The 16,443-nt window shown below is 32.4% G+C and overlaps 1 protein-coding gene across 1 annotated transcript; it reads right to left on the reverse strand.

The window, feature by feature from the left end:
• Window positions 1-278: 278 nt before the first annotated feature.
• On the reverse strand, window positions 279-15,340 carry LOC128174513 (multiple epidermal growth factor-like domains protein 10). The gene is made up of 14 exons (XM_052840051.1): window positions 15,284-15,340; window positions 14,955-15,086; window positions 14,316-14,427; window positions 11,883-12,014; window positions 11,325-11,462; window positions 10,042-10,173; window positions 9,742-9,879; window positions 9,515-9,646; window positions 7,953-8,090; window positions 7,407-7,547; window positions 6,547-6,684; window positions 6,175-6,312; window positions 5,922-6,030; window positions 279-1,131 (listed from the first exon to the last, which is right to left on the reverse strand). The coding sequence occupies exons 1-14, from the start codon at window positions 15,338-15,340 to the stop codon at window positions 846-848; spliced, it is 1,923 nt and encodes a 640-aa protein (XP_052696011.1). The 3' UTR covers window positions 279-845.
• Between the last annotated feature and the right edge of the window lie 1,103 nt (window positions 15,341-16,443).

Genomic DNA, 16,443 nt, shown 5'->3' on the forward strand with positions numbered 1-16,443 from the left:
AAAACGCCACTCACTGCATGCTAATAATCATACTGGCATGCGACCAGTTCTCGCCGAGTACCATTTCTCGCCAGTGCATTGATACGTCATTTTATCAACACATAAAATAATATTCGAAAAATGACGTAACAATGCACTGGCAAGAAAAGGTACTTGACGAGAACTTGTCGCACGCCATTACAGTTTTACTGTGTATTGTATACCTTTAATATATATATATATATATATATATATATATATATATATATATATATATATATATATATATATCATAATGAGGTTGATCAGAAGTTATATACATTGATGTGGATTCTGCTGTAAAAAACGCAAGTAGAATCAAAACAGGGTGAACACATATTATAGTATGTTGAAATTCGAAAACAAATACTGATTTTTATAAATTACATATATATTTAGAAGCACATGTGCAAGCAATGCAATAATAACTGCTGATTACTCAGGTATAAACCTCAACTATATGTAGCTTTACCTTAAGATTGTAATACCGGTGTTTATGACAACCTACCTTCAATTCGCCCCGAACTTTAAAAAAAACTTCATAAAATACGTGTTACTAAGACAAAACAAAGACAACAGTTACTGGGTGAAAAATCCCCACAATTTCCATTCATTTACAATAACTAAAAATAAGCAGAGAAAAAATTGATATAAAAATGTTTATACATTTCTCGGATTCCAAAACCTTTGCTTTGTTATGCAGCGTGTTGTGTATACAACAAAATGAACAATTGGTTTATATCTGCATTATTGCGATTAAAAAATTAGCAATATTGTAAGGAGTTTTTTGTAAATCTTGCACCCATCTGCATTAACGTACAAATTGCTTATTTCTGGAAAGGCGTATCATAGAGAGACGGCTGGGTGACTTCTCCTAGCGCCTGATACGCTGAGTTATCTCCCTCAACATTAACGTAAGTATCAGGGTTGACGGCGGTGTGACCAAGATCACCTCTCTGTGGTTGATTGGTGACTTCGTTGAGCTCCTGGTATGCCGTGCCGTCATCAACGTTAACGTCGTGACCAGTTGTAGATGGTGCAGTGTCTACAGGTTTGTTGTCCTTCGGTTGCTTATGCTGATGGCACTTATAACATTGTTCGTTTTTGCATAATCTGAAATGATATATATTTTCTCTATAAATCATTAACAAAGCAATATCAGTGAGTTAATATGAACGGATTTGATGATAAACATTCTAATTAAGTCCAAGGAGTTGGGTTATTAAAGGAGAGGGCATTACCGCTTTGAATAAATTTAATGTTTAAGCATTTGATTACATAACACCATAGACCATTCATGTAAATAAAAGCTAGTGACACGGATCAAATTGACATCAATCTTTTTACATTAAAAGGAACACATTTATATACAGGAGATTGTGTAAGATTTCAAACATTGTACTTTTACTTGTAAAACAAAGGATTATTCAGATAATGACTTTATCCTTCACTGCTACTTCTGTAAACGTACTACATTTGGCTGTGTATTCTATTTAGCGCTTTTGGCGGAATGCGGCTTCAGCTAAATCAAGTACATCACTTAATGCAATACATATATGTAAAAATAGTCACGTTCAAAAATACGCTAATTCAAATCTACGCCAACTTGTTTAAAAACTAATTTCCGCCAAATATCGTACACGCCAAATATAATACGTTTACAGTATTTTCCTTTCACATATTAAATACAAAAATCATCTTCAAACCTGATTAAAAAAGATATTTATGACAATGTTCATATAAGAGAACAACAAAAACTATATTCAGAAGAAAGTTGACATAAGATTTGTTAAAAAAAACCATCATATGGCCTGGCTTAAGAAAGAGTATGTTAAAAGAGCTAGAGCCACGGAGCATCAAAAATTGCCCTATCATTAAAAATTACCATATTTTGGTAAAATATAGGGAAGAATCTTAGCTTTTCATAACTGTTTTTCTTTTTTCGATATCTTTCATACTTTTTTATAAACAGAGTTTACAATATGGCATTGTTTTGATGAAAAATGTAGAACAGACGTCATTTTTGTTAAGTAACGTCATGAAATGATAAAACTACGTATGACTTGAATCTAATGAAATAAACAAAAAACAAATAAAATTATCATGTAGACATTATAATTAATTTATGAAAATAAATTTATTGATGAAAATAGCATGAAAAGCTTATTTACAATAAAGATTAAAAAATATTACAGGGACCAGTGCTGAAGGTCAATATAACGGCGGTACATGTAAATATGTCGGTGTCTTTAAAGTTCATTTTTCTGCAATTTGAAACTGCATGAAGTAATGCTGATGATGCGCAATGTATAACTGAGGATTAATCATTGAATTCTAACAATGTAATCACAAATTATTAAAAATGAATATATAAATATGACAGATATACGGTAATTGAATTTAATAGAGATATATGTAATCTCGAATTTTGATGCATTACTGTTACAATCTGTGCACATTATTCTACATGATTATTTTACTTAATTGTTTCAAGGCTTCGATATTTTCACACAACCCTGGCGCTTTACAGCAGTTAGATGCCAGGGTTCAGTCCTTTGAAATGTTTTATTTTCCCATTTTCCCATGGGCTCATTGTGCGTTCATGTGCGCTCACCGTGCGTTCACTTGCGCTCTCCGCTCCGCTCTGTTCCCGCTCATCGTTCACAAAAACGCCCACCGTGCGTTCACAAAGATTTCGCCTTGCGCTCACTGCGTTCGTTAAGTGTTCACTTATTGTTTAGTCAGATAATATTATATTTAGGTTTATAACAATACAAACGTGTAGTTTATTGTTATTATTTCCTGATTACCAACGAAACACAATGTAACAATACCGCCCGGGGCACTCTGAATAAATCGTTCATCTTGCGTTCACATAGAGTAAATATATCGTTCAACGTTCACTTTGCGCTTGCGTTTGCGCTCTGCGTTCGCTCACAGTTCACCGTTCATAAGGGCTATCCAAACTCGGCTCAGCGTGCATTCGCCGTTCGTTTAGAGTGCACTCACTGTGCGCACACCGTTCACGAACTGTTCAAGTGAAAAATAAAACCTTTTAGCGACTGTTTATATGTAATGGATATACTAGTATGCCGAAAGCAGTTCTGTATGAAATAAAATAAAACAGTTTCGAGGCCCGTTATAGTGCCGAGAACAGTTATATTTTTCATACAGAAGTGTTTGAGGCATATATAGTACTTAAATCACTCCATTGTAATTCATTGTTGATTCCTGAGACAGCCCGATTTTAAAGAATAACAGTATTGTAACTACTGGTAATGGTCTGATATTAAGAAGCTCTCTAATATATCGGACTGTCACAAGTACAATTTTTGACTGCTGGAACAAGGGAATGACATTACAGCAATGTTTTAATGTTCATTAATTAAATGAAAAAAAATATCGATTTCTTTGAAAATATTCTTATGAGTTAATTATTCCTTATAAATGCCATAACGTCTATTCATTTACATTTCATTTGTTCTACTGATATTCATATTCATGTCCTTTGAGAATTGTTACAAGTGATAAGCTATCCGTAAATGTCTTGAGAATAAAGATCATATTTCAGAGAGAGAGAGAGAGAGAAGGAGAGAGAGAGAGAGAGAGAGAGAGAGAGAGAGAGAGAGAGAGAGAGAGAGAGAGAGAGAGAGAGAGAGTGTGGGTTTACTATTTTGAAGCGAAGATAGGTTAACATGAACATTTTTTTTTTAACATCAAGCAGTAGCACATAAATAATGTCGTAGAATTGTCTTGAAAAGTCGAATTCATAATTTGTGTTATCATATATATAGATTTGTAGTTGAACTCGGCCGTAAATCGATTTTTTCGGAGGGAAGGGGGGGGGGGTTGAATCGAAACAAATACTGTTTTAAATCTCTCTGTACTCATTGTTGTTGTTTTTTAAAGAAAGGCCCGACAATCTGATTTTTTTTCTTTATTCCATACAAGAAAAACTTTAATTAGATTTAATAAGCATAAAATAATCAAAGATGATTTCAATCGAGAATTTTATAGGCAAAAGTAAGTCACCGATGTACACACATTTAGGGTGATTTTTTATTTTATGGGACAAATTATCAACAAAGACATCGCAATTAGGATTATACTTCTATATAGAGCACATGCTGATAATGTATTCTAAGCTGTGTATACCAAAAGCCGTTTAAGAAAGGAGTGTAACCACAGGGGCTCGTCACGAAGTTTTTTCAACCTTTTATATCTACCACCTCTATACAATAAAATACATGTATTTTATTGTATAGAGGTGGTAGATATAAAAGGTTGGAAAAAACTTCGTGACGAGCCCCTGTGGTGTAACTGCATGTAACTGCATGTTCACCGGAAATACATTGACCACGCGACGAATCAACACTGATCAACAGGTGGCTGGTAAAGAAAAGACGTATGCATTGGCAAAATGTTTTTATGCAAGGGACGATGGCTTGATACTCAATTACAGCTGTACTTAGGAATTAAATAATCAAGTTTTTTGACGGAATACGTTAAGTTTATCATTTATGTACATGTTTACACGTGATGTCGACTGTCTTTCTCCCGCGGTAAAAAAAATCGCTTGCATCTTTCCTTCCGTTTACTACATTTCATCGTTTGACAAAAAACCCACAACTCGCTACTTATACATGCTATCGCTTATTCTACATAAAGGTATAGGAATATATATTTACTTACGTACGTACAATGTTAACTTTGCCAATTTAATTTTTTTTTTCTGTTTGTTAGCAATGTTCATGTATCTCATATTCTACTGCAATTGAATAATACCGTGGTTACATAGAAATAATGCTTTTTAAAAATGCAGACTTTACTGGTAAATTCTATTGGCAAAATACTAAAAGAACTCAAGATTCCATGTACAGATTCAACTGACGTCGCAAACGTCAAACTATGACGTCATTGATGATGCACGATGTAAGCATGAATACACAGTAAAAAAGTACTTGATAAAACATGTTAAAGTTCAGTTTATATGCATTTCTTCCTCAAATATTTAATAAAATGATGATTTTGTAAATTATCACAAATAATTCTTTATCAATATTAATTAAATTCTGCTATTTCAATAAAAAGGAAGCAAATAATTACCCTAAAATAGAGTGGTCAGTTTTATTTTCTGTTAATAAAATTTTCAAAATTTGTAAAATACATATTGGCCACACTTGAGTACCTCTACGAAATTTTGCAGGCAGAAGCATTTATGCAATATCTCTCAGTTTTAAAAGTTTCAAAGAGGTACTCAAGTGTGGCCACATTCAAATTTGGGAAATACTGCAGTAAAATCTACAATTTTTAGCTATTTTTAACGATCATAGTATGTTTGATGATGCGCATGTGCTAAACGGTGGGGCCGAAGTGAAAAAAATTAATATGCATAGAAGCAGAATATTGTGCCCTACATTATAAGTATTTACAATTTGTATTGTTTCAAACTTGAGTTTTGTGAAAAATTTAAGGCACATTTTGATGCTTCGTGGCTCTAGCTCTTTTAACCATCTTCAATGAATAATTGCTGAGTTTATACAAGGTGTAACAGAATACTACCATATGACATGCCGAAACAAAGATTGTGCTAAATTTTAAGCATTTTCGAACAATAATGGCAGAGGAAACTGCGACGAAAATTTAATATTTTTATTGGTAAATTAAATTTAAAAAAAAACCTTAGGAAAGTCTGACAAAAATAAACAGAAATCCTTAAAATAAACCTAAGACAGATATAAAACAGATAATTCACCTATTAACACAGTTAGTATTTTATATAAAAAATCACTTCATGAACTTTTAGATTACTTTAACGCATTTTTGATTAATTTAGCTTTTTTCACTTTCATAAGCTTTGCATTTTATTCGATATTAATTATATGTTATTGCAATGATCTTACCTTAAGGTGAGAAAAATGATAACGATGACACAGACGGTGAGCAATGCAGACAAAATGTAAGAAATGGAGGGATGGTCAGCAGACTCTGCTGACGGTGGGAGACACAGTGCTGTAAGTAACATTTAAAATGAAAAAAAATCCATTCATATAGTTAAAAATTTGACGTCAAAATTTTAAAAAGTTCAATGTATAAATGCTTTCATGATATAAAAATTTTGTAATGTTTTGCCGATAAAGTGCAAAATAAAACTACCTTTGTCACACCTTTCTCCTTGAAATCCTACAGCGCATCCTTCTGGGCATTTTCCGGTCACGTGATGACATTGTTGTTTGTCAATGCAGTTACCACAAGTCAACGAACAAAGGAGTCCATACGTTTTGTTACTGCAAGCTATTAAGAAAAATTTCAAAAGAAACACAAATGGTCATTTATCATAAATTTACAATTATTTGAACTTTAATACATCGAGGGTGCACATTGGCCAACATTTTCTAACACAAAAATAAATACTGATATGTACATGTAAGCATGCAAAATTGATGTATGAAAAGTACGAAAGAGATGATAGGAAGAAAATGGTGTTTAAGAACAATTAATATGTAACCAAATACAATTTAAACTTACTTTCTTTACAGTTGTCCCCCGTGTAACCAGTGTCACAGCCATTAGGACACACTCCAGTCACTGTATCACACTCCTCTCCATTCCGGCAGATTCCACAGTGCTCTTGACAATTATATCCATATGTATGACCGTCACATTCTGCGAACAATAAATATGGTCACATATTTTTTACTTGGAGGCTGAATATCTGATAAAATTTGAACATTTTTCATTTTATTTCATATCTGAAGGCTTGAATCTGTAATAATCGTCACCTTTATTTGACAAATCACTGTGCAGCACAACGCTTTTTTATCTTAAAAGTTTGATACGTTGATTTGTTTCATTTATGAAATAGTATTAGAAAATGATGTTATTGAAATATGATATACATATTTATGCAATATAATGAAATACAATATATACTATATACAAAGTGATGATAAATTATCGTATATAAGTATACACAGACATGTACATTGTGTCTGTATTAGGACTTTACGAGAACAAAAAGGCAATATCAATCAAAATCAAAGTACTAAAAGTACTTAAACCATGCTCCTTTTCGCTCATACACAGGTTCACGTTGTAGGCACAGAATTTTCAAATACTTTATCTCTTTCAGCACTTTGTGACGTAAATATGAAAATTTCAACACTGGATTACATTTGAATGATTTGTTATTTTTTTTCTTCTCTTTTTTTCTTTAAATCGAACAAGTTTACAATGAAATTTGCAAGACTTTTGTATCAGTCACAATTCATTTCGATGTATTGAATTGATACCGATGCACATTTATATATACCTTCATTTTGTGTAAAAAGTAAAAAAAAACAAATTTATACAGAGATAGAAAATAGATAAAATATAATGTAATATACCATTACTACAGTGAGACCCTTTCCAACCCTTTACACATCCACCACTACAGTTTCCTGTTTCAGAACTACAACGTTTTGAATATCTGCAATTGATGCTACAAGTTTCGTTGCAGTTCATTCCGAAAGTTCCAGCTAGACAAGCTACAAAGGTCAATGATCATATCACGACATGTGTTAATCATACTTTCAATGTGTTTTAATCAAACTATGAGCATTAACTAAAAAATAAATCGGTATTGACCGAAAATAACGGTCTTCAATAACACATACTATTACAGAAACGGATAATACACGATCTGAGACTTTTTCAAAATAAATCAAAATTTTTATGATATGACATTGATATAACATTGCTATTAGATTTTAAAAATGATTCCTTCTGCAATTACTTTACCTTGATATTTTGGGAAATGTATTGATATTATAACAGATTTTTATTCTACATTTTGAAATTTATAATATGTTGTTTAGCGCAAAACAATATAGATTGATATAGCCCAAAATAATAGTTAAAACGACGATGAATTGTAAATCAAAGTTTTGTACCTTCAGTGCAAGTATTTCCAATGTACCCTGGGCCACATCCAGTTACACATGTTCCGTTTATATGATGACATTGTTGGTGATTAAGACAGTGTCCACATGGCATGCTACAGTTCACTCCGTAAAGCCCACCATCACATTCTATGAATAAAAAAGTCAATGCAATAAAAGCATGAATTTAGTATTTTTCGTTTTTTGCTTCTTTTTTTAATTTCTTTTATTTTGCATGAGGTATTAAAGAGTTCTACGGCAGAAAGAGACGATAAAACTTAGTACTGTTTGTCCTTTAGGTAGAAATAAAATGAACAGCCTTAAGGTCTAATGTAAGTATATAATATGCCTTCAAATTATACATTTGAAACCAGTCTTATATCAATATTTATCTATTTCTGACATGAAATAAAATAAAAACCCCGAAAGCTTTTAATAACTCCCCATGAAATAAGTCTCATGACTCCACTGTCATTATACGCAAGTTCACATAAAAACTTAATACGTTATACAGGGAATTAATCCGCTTGTCTTATTTTCGCCCCTTTTGCTCTCAGTAGAATAAATAAGACTGAACGAATTAAAAACAATTTTTGAATAACTGTGATAATATAAAGGGTAGTAAGGAACTTAAGACTGGACGAAACCATTTGTAAGAGTAGAAGGACAAAAATAACACAGAACGAAAATAACCCTAAATACAGTAAATCAGATCAAAAACCTTGTTATCGAATGTGCGACATAAATAATATAAAATATTTACATTTATAAGAGTTTAAATAGCGGATATAATGTTAATTTGATCTTTATTTCTTACTTATGTTTAGTAGTGTTTAGCTGAATTATTAATGTATTTTCAGCATTATCTATTCTATTATAGTTTTGTTCTGATATTTTTTTTCTAACTTTTATTGTCATTATTACAGTTTCAGATTATACAGTGTGTCTTGTAGGTATTTGAGTGTTTTGGTTGGCGCATTTTGATAATATTTTTTTCATAAGGACTTTAAATGAAAACTATTTTACTTATAAAAGGCCACTATATATTCTCAAGAAATACATTTGTAATTCATTACGCTGCGAAATTGTTAGACTAAAATCATCCGGAAAAAACAGCTGATCGAATACGTAAATACAAAAAAAAATATCAAAGCTTGTAAAATGCTCTATATACAGATATGCTGCATTGAGATTTTACGCGACCAGCTAATTGTAAGGTTATAAGACTCTTTTTCTATCATGTTGGCTAGCTTAAGCGCAAAAAAATGATCAAATCGACAATACAACTAGACATTCAATACAATGAGTCACCTTATAATAAACATTTTTGCCATCTTGAGATTCGTTGACTTGATTTTTTTTCGAGTTTTACTATTCAATTGCTTTAAATACGAATGGAAAAGGATAATGAAGAAAGTAAAAGTGTGTATATGTATGTGTCTATCTCTGCGTTTGTTTCAGACAATATAAATTTCATACTTGCTGCTTACAGGCATTAGACAGTGTCATAACTTTAATACTTATGTTTATTAATTGAATAACCTAATAGCCTAATGACTGATTACAATACATACCTTCTGTACAATATGTCCCCTTCCATCCCGGGTGACATCCCTGATCACAAATTCCAGAAGATTTGTTACAGCTGTGGCACTGAATAGGACACACTCGAATACAGTTTTCTCCAAAATATCCATCCTGGCACTCTACAGAAGAAATACGAGGGAGGTAATCATTTAGAGCAATGACCATTATTGTCTGTTATTTGAATCTCGGAAGCAACACCACTGACAATTGATACCTTCTATGCATTTTGAGCCCATAAAGCCACTCATGCACCCATTAAAACACGTTCCATTCAAGTGATGACACTGCTCATTTTTTAAACACTTCCCGCACGGCATACTGCAATTTTCTCCATAAAAATGGTTATCACAAACTGAAATGCATATCGTCAAAATCATTTATCTTAAATTCTCTCCTGCTATTTAAAAGTTTCATTATAAACATATTGTTATATAGAAAATTTACATGTAGGAAAATGAAAGCATAACTTTCTAGATAATATCATTATTACTTGTTTCACAAATATCATTATTACTTGTTTCACAAAAGTCGCCCTTCCATCCTGGTTTACAGCCGTATTTACAGACACCCGAGGTCTTATCACAACTTTTGCACGTTTCGTTGCATGATTCACGACAGTTTGGACCAAAATAACCATCAGGGCATTCTACAAAAAGTAAACAGGGAAAATTAGTGTAGATAAAATGATACAAATTTGTTTAAGTAAAGTTTTCTCAACAAAAGGTGTAAATTTCAAATGTAACATTTTTGTTGGACAATTTAGATAAGTGAAAGGCCTTGCGTTGTACGTGTTACTTCCACAAGTGAGTGGTAGATGACCTTTGGAAACGGAATCATTTGTTTTTTAAGTATTAACAAAACGGTAAAACAATTGGCTGTATAAAAACATTTAAACTTACTTAAGTTAATCTACCCTAGTTTGAAGTCCTATCGTTCACATAAACGGAGCTTAAGTTGCGCTGTTGGAGACCTTACGGCGCTGTCACGGCTCTGTCACCGGAGCTGGGTCCTCACGGCGATCCCACTGCGTCCTCAAATAATGTAAAACGCCAAAACGCCAAGGTAAACTCAGTAGAGTCTTCTACAGCGCCATAACAACGCAACGGCATCGTTGCAGTGGGATCGCCTAGAACATTTTAGAACGCCATGCGACGGCGCGCACTTTGATTATGCACAAAGTACGCACCCCGTCTCTGCATTCTGATAAACACGTCGTAGAAGCGGAGGGGGTTGCCGTGACAGCGCCGTAAGGTCTCCAACAGCGCAACTAAAGCTCCGTTGGTGCGCTCAAGAAACGCAGCTAATCGCAGTGTAGACGTAGAAATGTCAATTGCGCTTGCACAGAGATCTCAAGCTCTTTGATATCTCACTACGTCTCTATTGCGCTCTCACTGCGCATCCACAGCGTTTGAACAAGTTGTGTTTTCATTTGGCTGTGTTTACACAGCGACCCAAAGAGTTGTTGCTTTGTTCATCGCGCTCTCTTTACGTTTCTTCTGCGTTTGTTATCGTTTGTACCGCACTCCCACGGCGTTTCTAGTGCGTTGTCATCCAGACCACGAAAACTCCAACATTGGCTATTGTACAATTTTTCCTGAATTTTCCTTGCGATCCTACGGCGATGCATGAATTTTACAACGCAATGAACACGCCGTTGGAACGCAACTTGGTGTGACAGGGCCTTTTTCAGACATAAGAGAGTTATATCACAAGGAAGCGCAAACGTTTATTGTTGTTAGTTTTCTTGAAGAATGTTTTTTTTCAACATTTTGCTTAATATAACCACGTATACAATACCTGTATCGCACTTGCTGCCGTTGAACCCACTGGCACATCCACCCATGCAATTTCCGAATGCGTGGTGACACTGTGTATTGTTCATACACTTTCCACATTGTAGACTGCAATTGGCTCCGTAGAAATTGCCATCGCATGCTAGGATTAAAAAAAAATGATATGTATTCTTATACAAACCTGAAAAACATAACGCCACAAAACATTGGCATTTTATAGTAAAAGAACACATTACAATGCTCATTAAGCATCGTTGCATAATGAAAACAGGAAGAATTGTGTTTACGCTGAACGAAATTCATCAAATTTCTAATTGTGCTTTCTTGATATTTGCAAGCATCTCTTCTGTAGAATATTATGTAAACTCACCATTTCAAAGAAACCTTTGTTTTTACATGTACCAATAATCCTTTCATCACAAAATTTGCACTTCATTTAATTTCATGAATAGTAATGACAATGGAATCCATATTATTGTACGAATATGCATACGAATATGATCTACTGTTGTCTATGCAACAAAAGTACATAATTCTACTGAAATCTGGGTTGATATAATACCGTTTTCACAATAGTCTCCTTTCCAACCGGGATGACATCCACTGTCACAGATTCCAGTAACTATGTCACAGGTTATGCACGTCCTGTTGCATTTGTTCTGACAGTTACGACCGAATGTGTTCTTTGAGCACTCTGGAAAAAAAATCAAAACGACAAAATATTTATATCTTTAAAAAAAATAACTGTTCATTTTTAATGGTCTCTGATGTTTAAATTATAAAATTTAATTTTTCTGATAATCTGAGAAGTAACAGGAAATAATACTTATTTAGCAAGTGTTTAAATGTTTATATGAGTGCATCATAGAATAGAAATTTGTTACTTTCTGCTTATAGAAATAAACTTTAAAAAATATACATCTGTGTAATTTTATTTAGACGAAGAAATCCTTATCATATTTCTAAATATACCATTTTAAAAATACGCCAAATTCAATAAACATTGTTAAAAGCAATATGCATTTCAATACTGCAAACTTTATAATGATAGAGTAATTTTAAGCTAAACATATTCACTTGTTTACTGATAATAAAAAAAAATGCTGCATAGATTTGTGAGATTTCTCAAAAACATCGATCCAGCATGAAGCAACATATATGTTGAAATAATATAAACATAATCTGTGCTTACGTTGCATGCATTCTGTGCCTTGGTACCCTCTGTCACAGCCTTCCACACAGGTACCATTTATGTGATGACACGATGCATTATTGTTACAGTGTCCACATTGTTTGCTGCAATTCTTACCAAAACGGTAATCATCACACTCTGAAATATTAATCGCCATGAAAACAGCTAGTTAAATATACTTTAATGACGGAATATACATATGTGTAGATTTTGGTTCAATGTTGCCCAATTTGGAGATTATGGCACTTAATAAAAAAACACGGTAAAACAAATTTATTCAAAGAAAATTGAAAAATTTATTCATTGATAAGCATGTAGTTTCTTTATCTACAAATGCATACATTCATAGTTTTCAATACATAGTTTATTTTACAAACTGTGATCCGATTTTCCAGATCACTACACTAATGTTGTCATAATCCATTAAAACCCTTTCTTAAAACAATTACGTCGTTTTCAGAAAGCTTTCACATGGTTTATTTTTTCAAAAATAAGCGTTGTACAGCTGATTATGAAAAGTTGATATCTTTTTGTTTAATTGAAGAGCATACAATAAATTTATCATAAACTGTAACAGAAATTGGATTTGCAACAATACTGTTAATCTGAATACCTGTATCACATTTGGGGCCTTGATACCCCTTATCACATCCACTAGTGCAAGTTCCATCAATATGATTACACTTCTCATGGTTTTCGCAGTTTCCACAAGTAAAACTGCAATTTTCACCGTACTTATAGTCATCGCATTCTGAAATATATATATATATATATATATATATATATATATATATATATATATATATATATATATATATATATATATATATATATATATAAACAACATTGTAAATTGTCAACTAAAACAGTGTTGAACTTTAAATCCCATTTAGTGGCTTATAATTCGTCTTTATTTCACTTGGAACGAATTAGATTCTATACTGTGAAACACACAGCCACGATGAAATTCATCAAATGATAGCGATGACTTATTGAGAATACGTTTAATGATATATTTCTCTATTTTACACAACTATTTTTTATGAAAGTTCAATTATAATCATGGGCTAAGTTTTTCATATCAATTCTTATTCAACATTATTAAAATCCTTTGAAATGTATTGGGCAAAAAAATCAATATTATTTATAGTTTAAAAGATATATTTTGCTACATGATATAATTCCTTAACTTAGCTATATTTACAATAGATAGTTTGATTAACAATTGATACAAAGTATTATTTTCATGAACATTCAAATTTTTGTGAAAATAGCACACAAATGAATTGGTTATCCCAACACCAGGCGTTATCCTTTTTATCTTTTTTCATGCAATAAGAATCTGCCAATATTTATTATTTTTCATTCGAAAACCTTTAAAACTGACTTTGTAGGCTAAACTTAAATCATACGTCGTTAACGGTGAATGTAGATTAAGGTTCCTGTGCTACAATTTCTTAAATTAATAACGTTTGTAGTCTTCCAAGTACGTCACGGATATTTTTAATTTCAGTGCCTCATCTTTAATCAGAGTCACTGGTTCTCTGAGTGAAAATATTAACCTCAATTTTGAAGCTTAACCTAATAAAATGATTACGGAAACCTACATGTTGAAAACATTTTTTTAAAAACTTTTTCTCATATTGGTTGTTCACAGTGCGTTGTACAAAGTGTTCTTTAGTTATTCGTTTTCATAAAACAAACACTTGTTCCACTATGTTCCGAAGTTATACATGTAAACCATTATGAACTTAATAATAAAAGAAAGTAACTCTACCTTCCGTGCAGTCGTCTCCCATATACCCTGGGTCACATCCCTTTGCACATGTTCCGTATAGATGATGACATTGTTGGTTTTTAAGACAGTGTCCACAAGGTGTGCTACAGTTCGGTCCAAAAAGCCCACCATCGCATTCTATAAAAAAATAGTAACTCCAAAAAAAGTGTATAAAATTATTTACTGATATGTAAATCTCAAGATACTAAGGTTTTAAATCATATTTTCTGAATGTTATACAACTTAGACAGTGTTAAACGACCGACGTTCAGCTTTAAATCAAAGGAACTAAATAAAAGTACCCTAAATATAATGTTTTTTTTTCTTCCAAATCAGATTGTGTGTAAAGCAGAAGGGCAACACGTTTTATAAAGAGCAAAGACATGGTTTAAAGACACATTGCAAATAATTCAGATATCAATTTATTATCTTATTTATTGTAAAACTTTCTCTTGCCATTCTTGGTTTAGTAAGATAAACTGACTTAAATATTTCAAGTCTATCAGTTTATATGCTTTTGATACTAAATGAGCCCAAAATGATAATAAAAATGTATTAATTAATATATGTGCGTTTTAGACATATAACATGATTGGGTAGTACCGAATCTTGAATATCTAATGCTTGAATATTCTTATGACCTAATGAATTATCACGATACAAACTTTCTGAACAATGTGTCCCTTTCCATCCCGGATGACACCCAAGATCACAAAGTCCAGATTTTTTATTACAGCTGTTACAGTTAGCAGAACATTCCCGAGCACAGTTTTCACCAAAGTATCCTTCCTGGCACTCTACAAAAAATGAATAAAACCCGTGCACGCTAATTTAAGTAACAACAATTTTGGCAATAACAATAAAAAAGAGTGAATGCATGATATAAAGAGGGGGTTTTAAAAACATTGACAACTTCATTGAGAAAATTGTCATTGTCAAAAAGGCCAATTAAAAATATACAGACAGAACAGAGTGTTTAGGTTAATCAACTCACCCTGATCACACGTTTGACCTTCATACCCCACTTCACACCCCTGTAAGCAAGTCCCATGCACGTGGTCACATTGCGTCATCTTTATGCAATTTCCGCATCGTCTTTGGCATCCTTCTCCATACAATCCTATGTCACATTCTGTGATGAAAGAACGAATGAGAGCAAAAACATAAAATTACAGCTATATGTATTTGAAACAAAATTTATAACAAAAGTTCTTTAAAACGAAATTGTGTTTTTTTTTATAATTGATAATAATTGAGATAAACATGAAAATAAATTTATATTTCAGAAAAACAGGGATAGCAATTATTATTAAACATTCTTTATACAGTACCATGACATATAATAAATAATAAATTAGTTTATGATAAAAATAAATTACAGTTCTCATTATTTACATCTTGATTTATAACCTAAGTTAATGACAATATTAGAAAGAAGTTAATGACAATATTAGAAAGAAGTTAATGACAATATTAGAGACAAGTTCATGACAATATTAGAAACAAGTTCATGACAATATTAGAAAAGTAATGACTAAAAAAATGAATTATTTATCATAAATGATAAAAGAGTAGAAAACTACAGTATTTTTTATTTGAGTGTCGCTATACTATACCCGATTTGCACTGGTGTCCCTTGTATCCAGGTTTACATCCCTGACAGGTGCCCGTCTCGATGTGACAGTATCGACAGTTGTCAGGACAGGGGAAGTTACAGTCAATACCATAGTATCCGGGTCGGGGACAACCTAGGTATAATAAACAAGAGGCCCACGGGCCACATCGCTCACCTAAGGACCAATAGGTGTGATAAAATCAGCTTAATGGAGTCATAATACATGTAGCTCAGTCACAAAGGACAACTGTAAAACACAGGGAGTATATCAACAACTCTACTAGTAATTTAATAACCAAAAAATAATAATCACAATTACTCTCTAATTCATGTTTTATGCATACATTTAACATGTTTAAAATGAGGGAGTAATAAGTTAAAATACTTCATGCTGGGAAATTATCCAGAGATCTGCGATGTATATACTACATGTAGCAGCATCCAGGTACTATCCAATGTATGTATAAATTACTTCAGACATGACAATAAGACATCAAAATAATACAGCTGTATATTATTATAATCAAAATAATGTTTAG

The sequence above is a fragment of the Crassostrea angulata genome, chromosome 2 (genome assembly GCF_025612915.1).
Source record: "Crassostrea angulata isolate pt1a10 chromosome 2, ASM2561291v2, whole genome shotgun sequence".
NCBI lineage: Eukaryota > Metazoa > Mollusca > Bivalvia > Ostreida > Ostreidae > Magallana > Magallana angulata.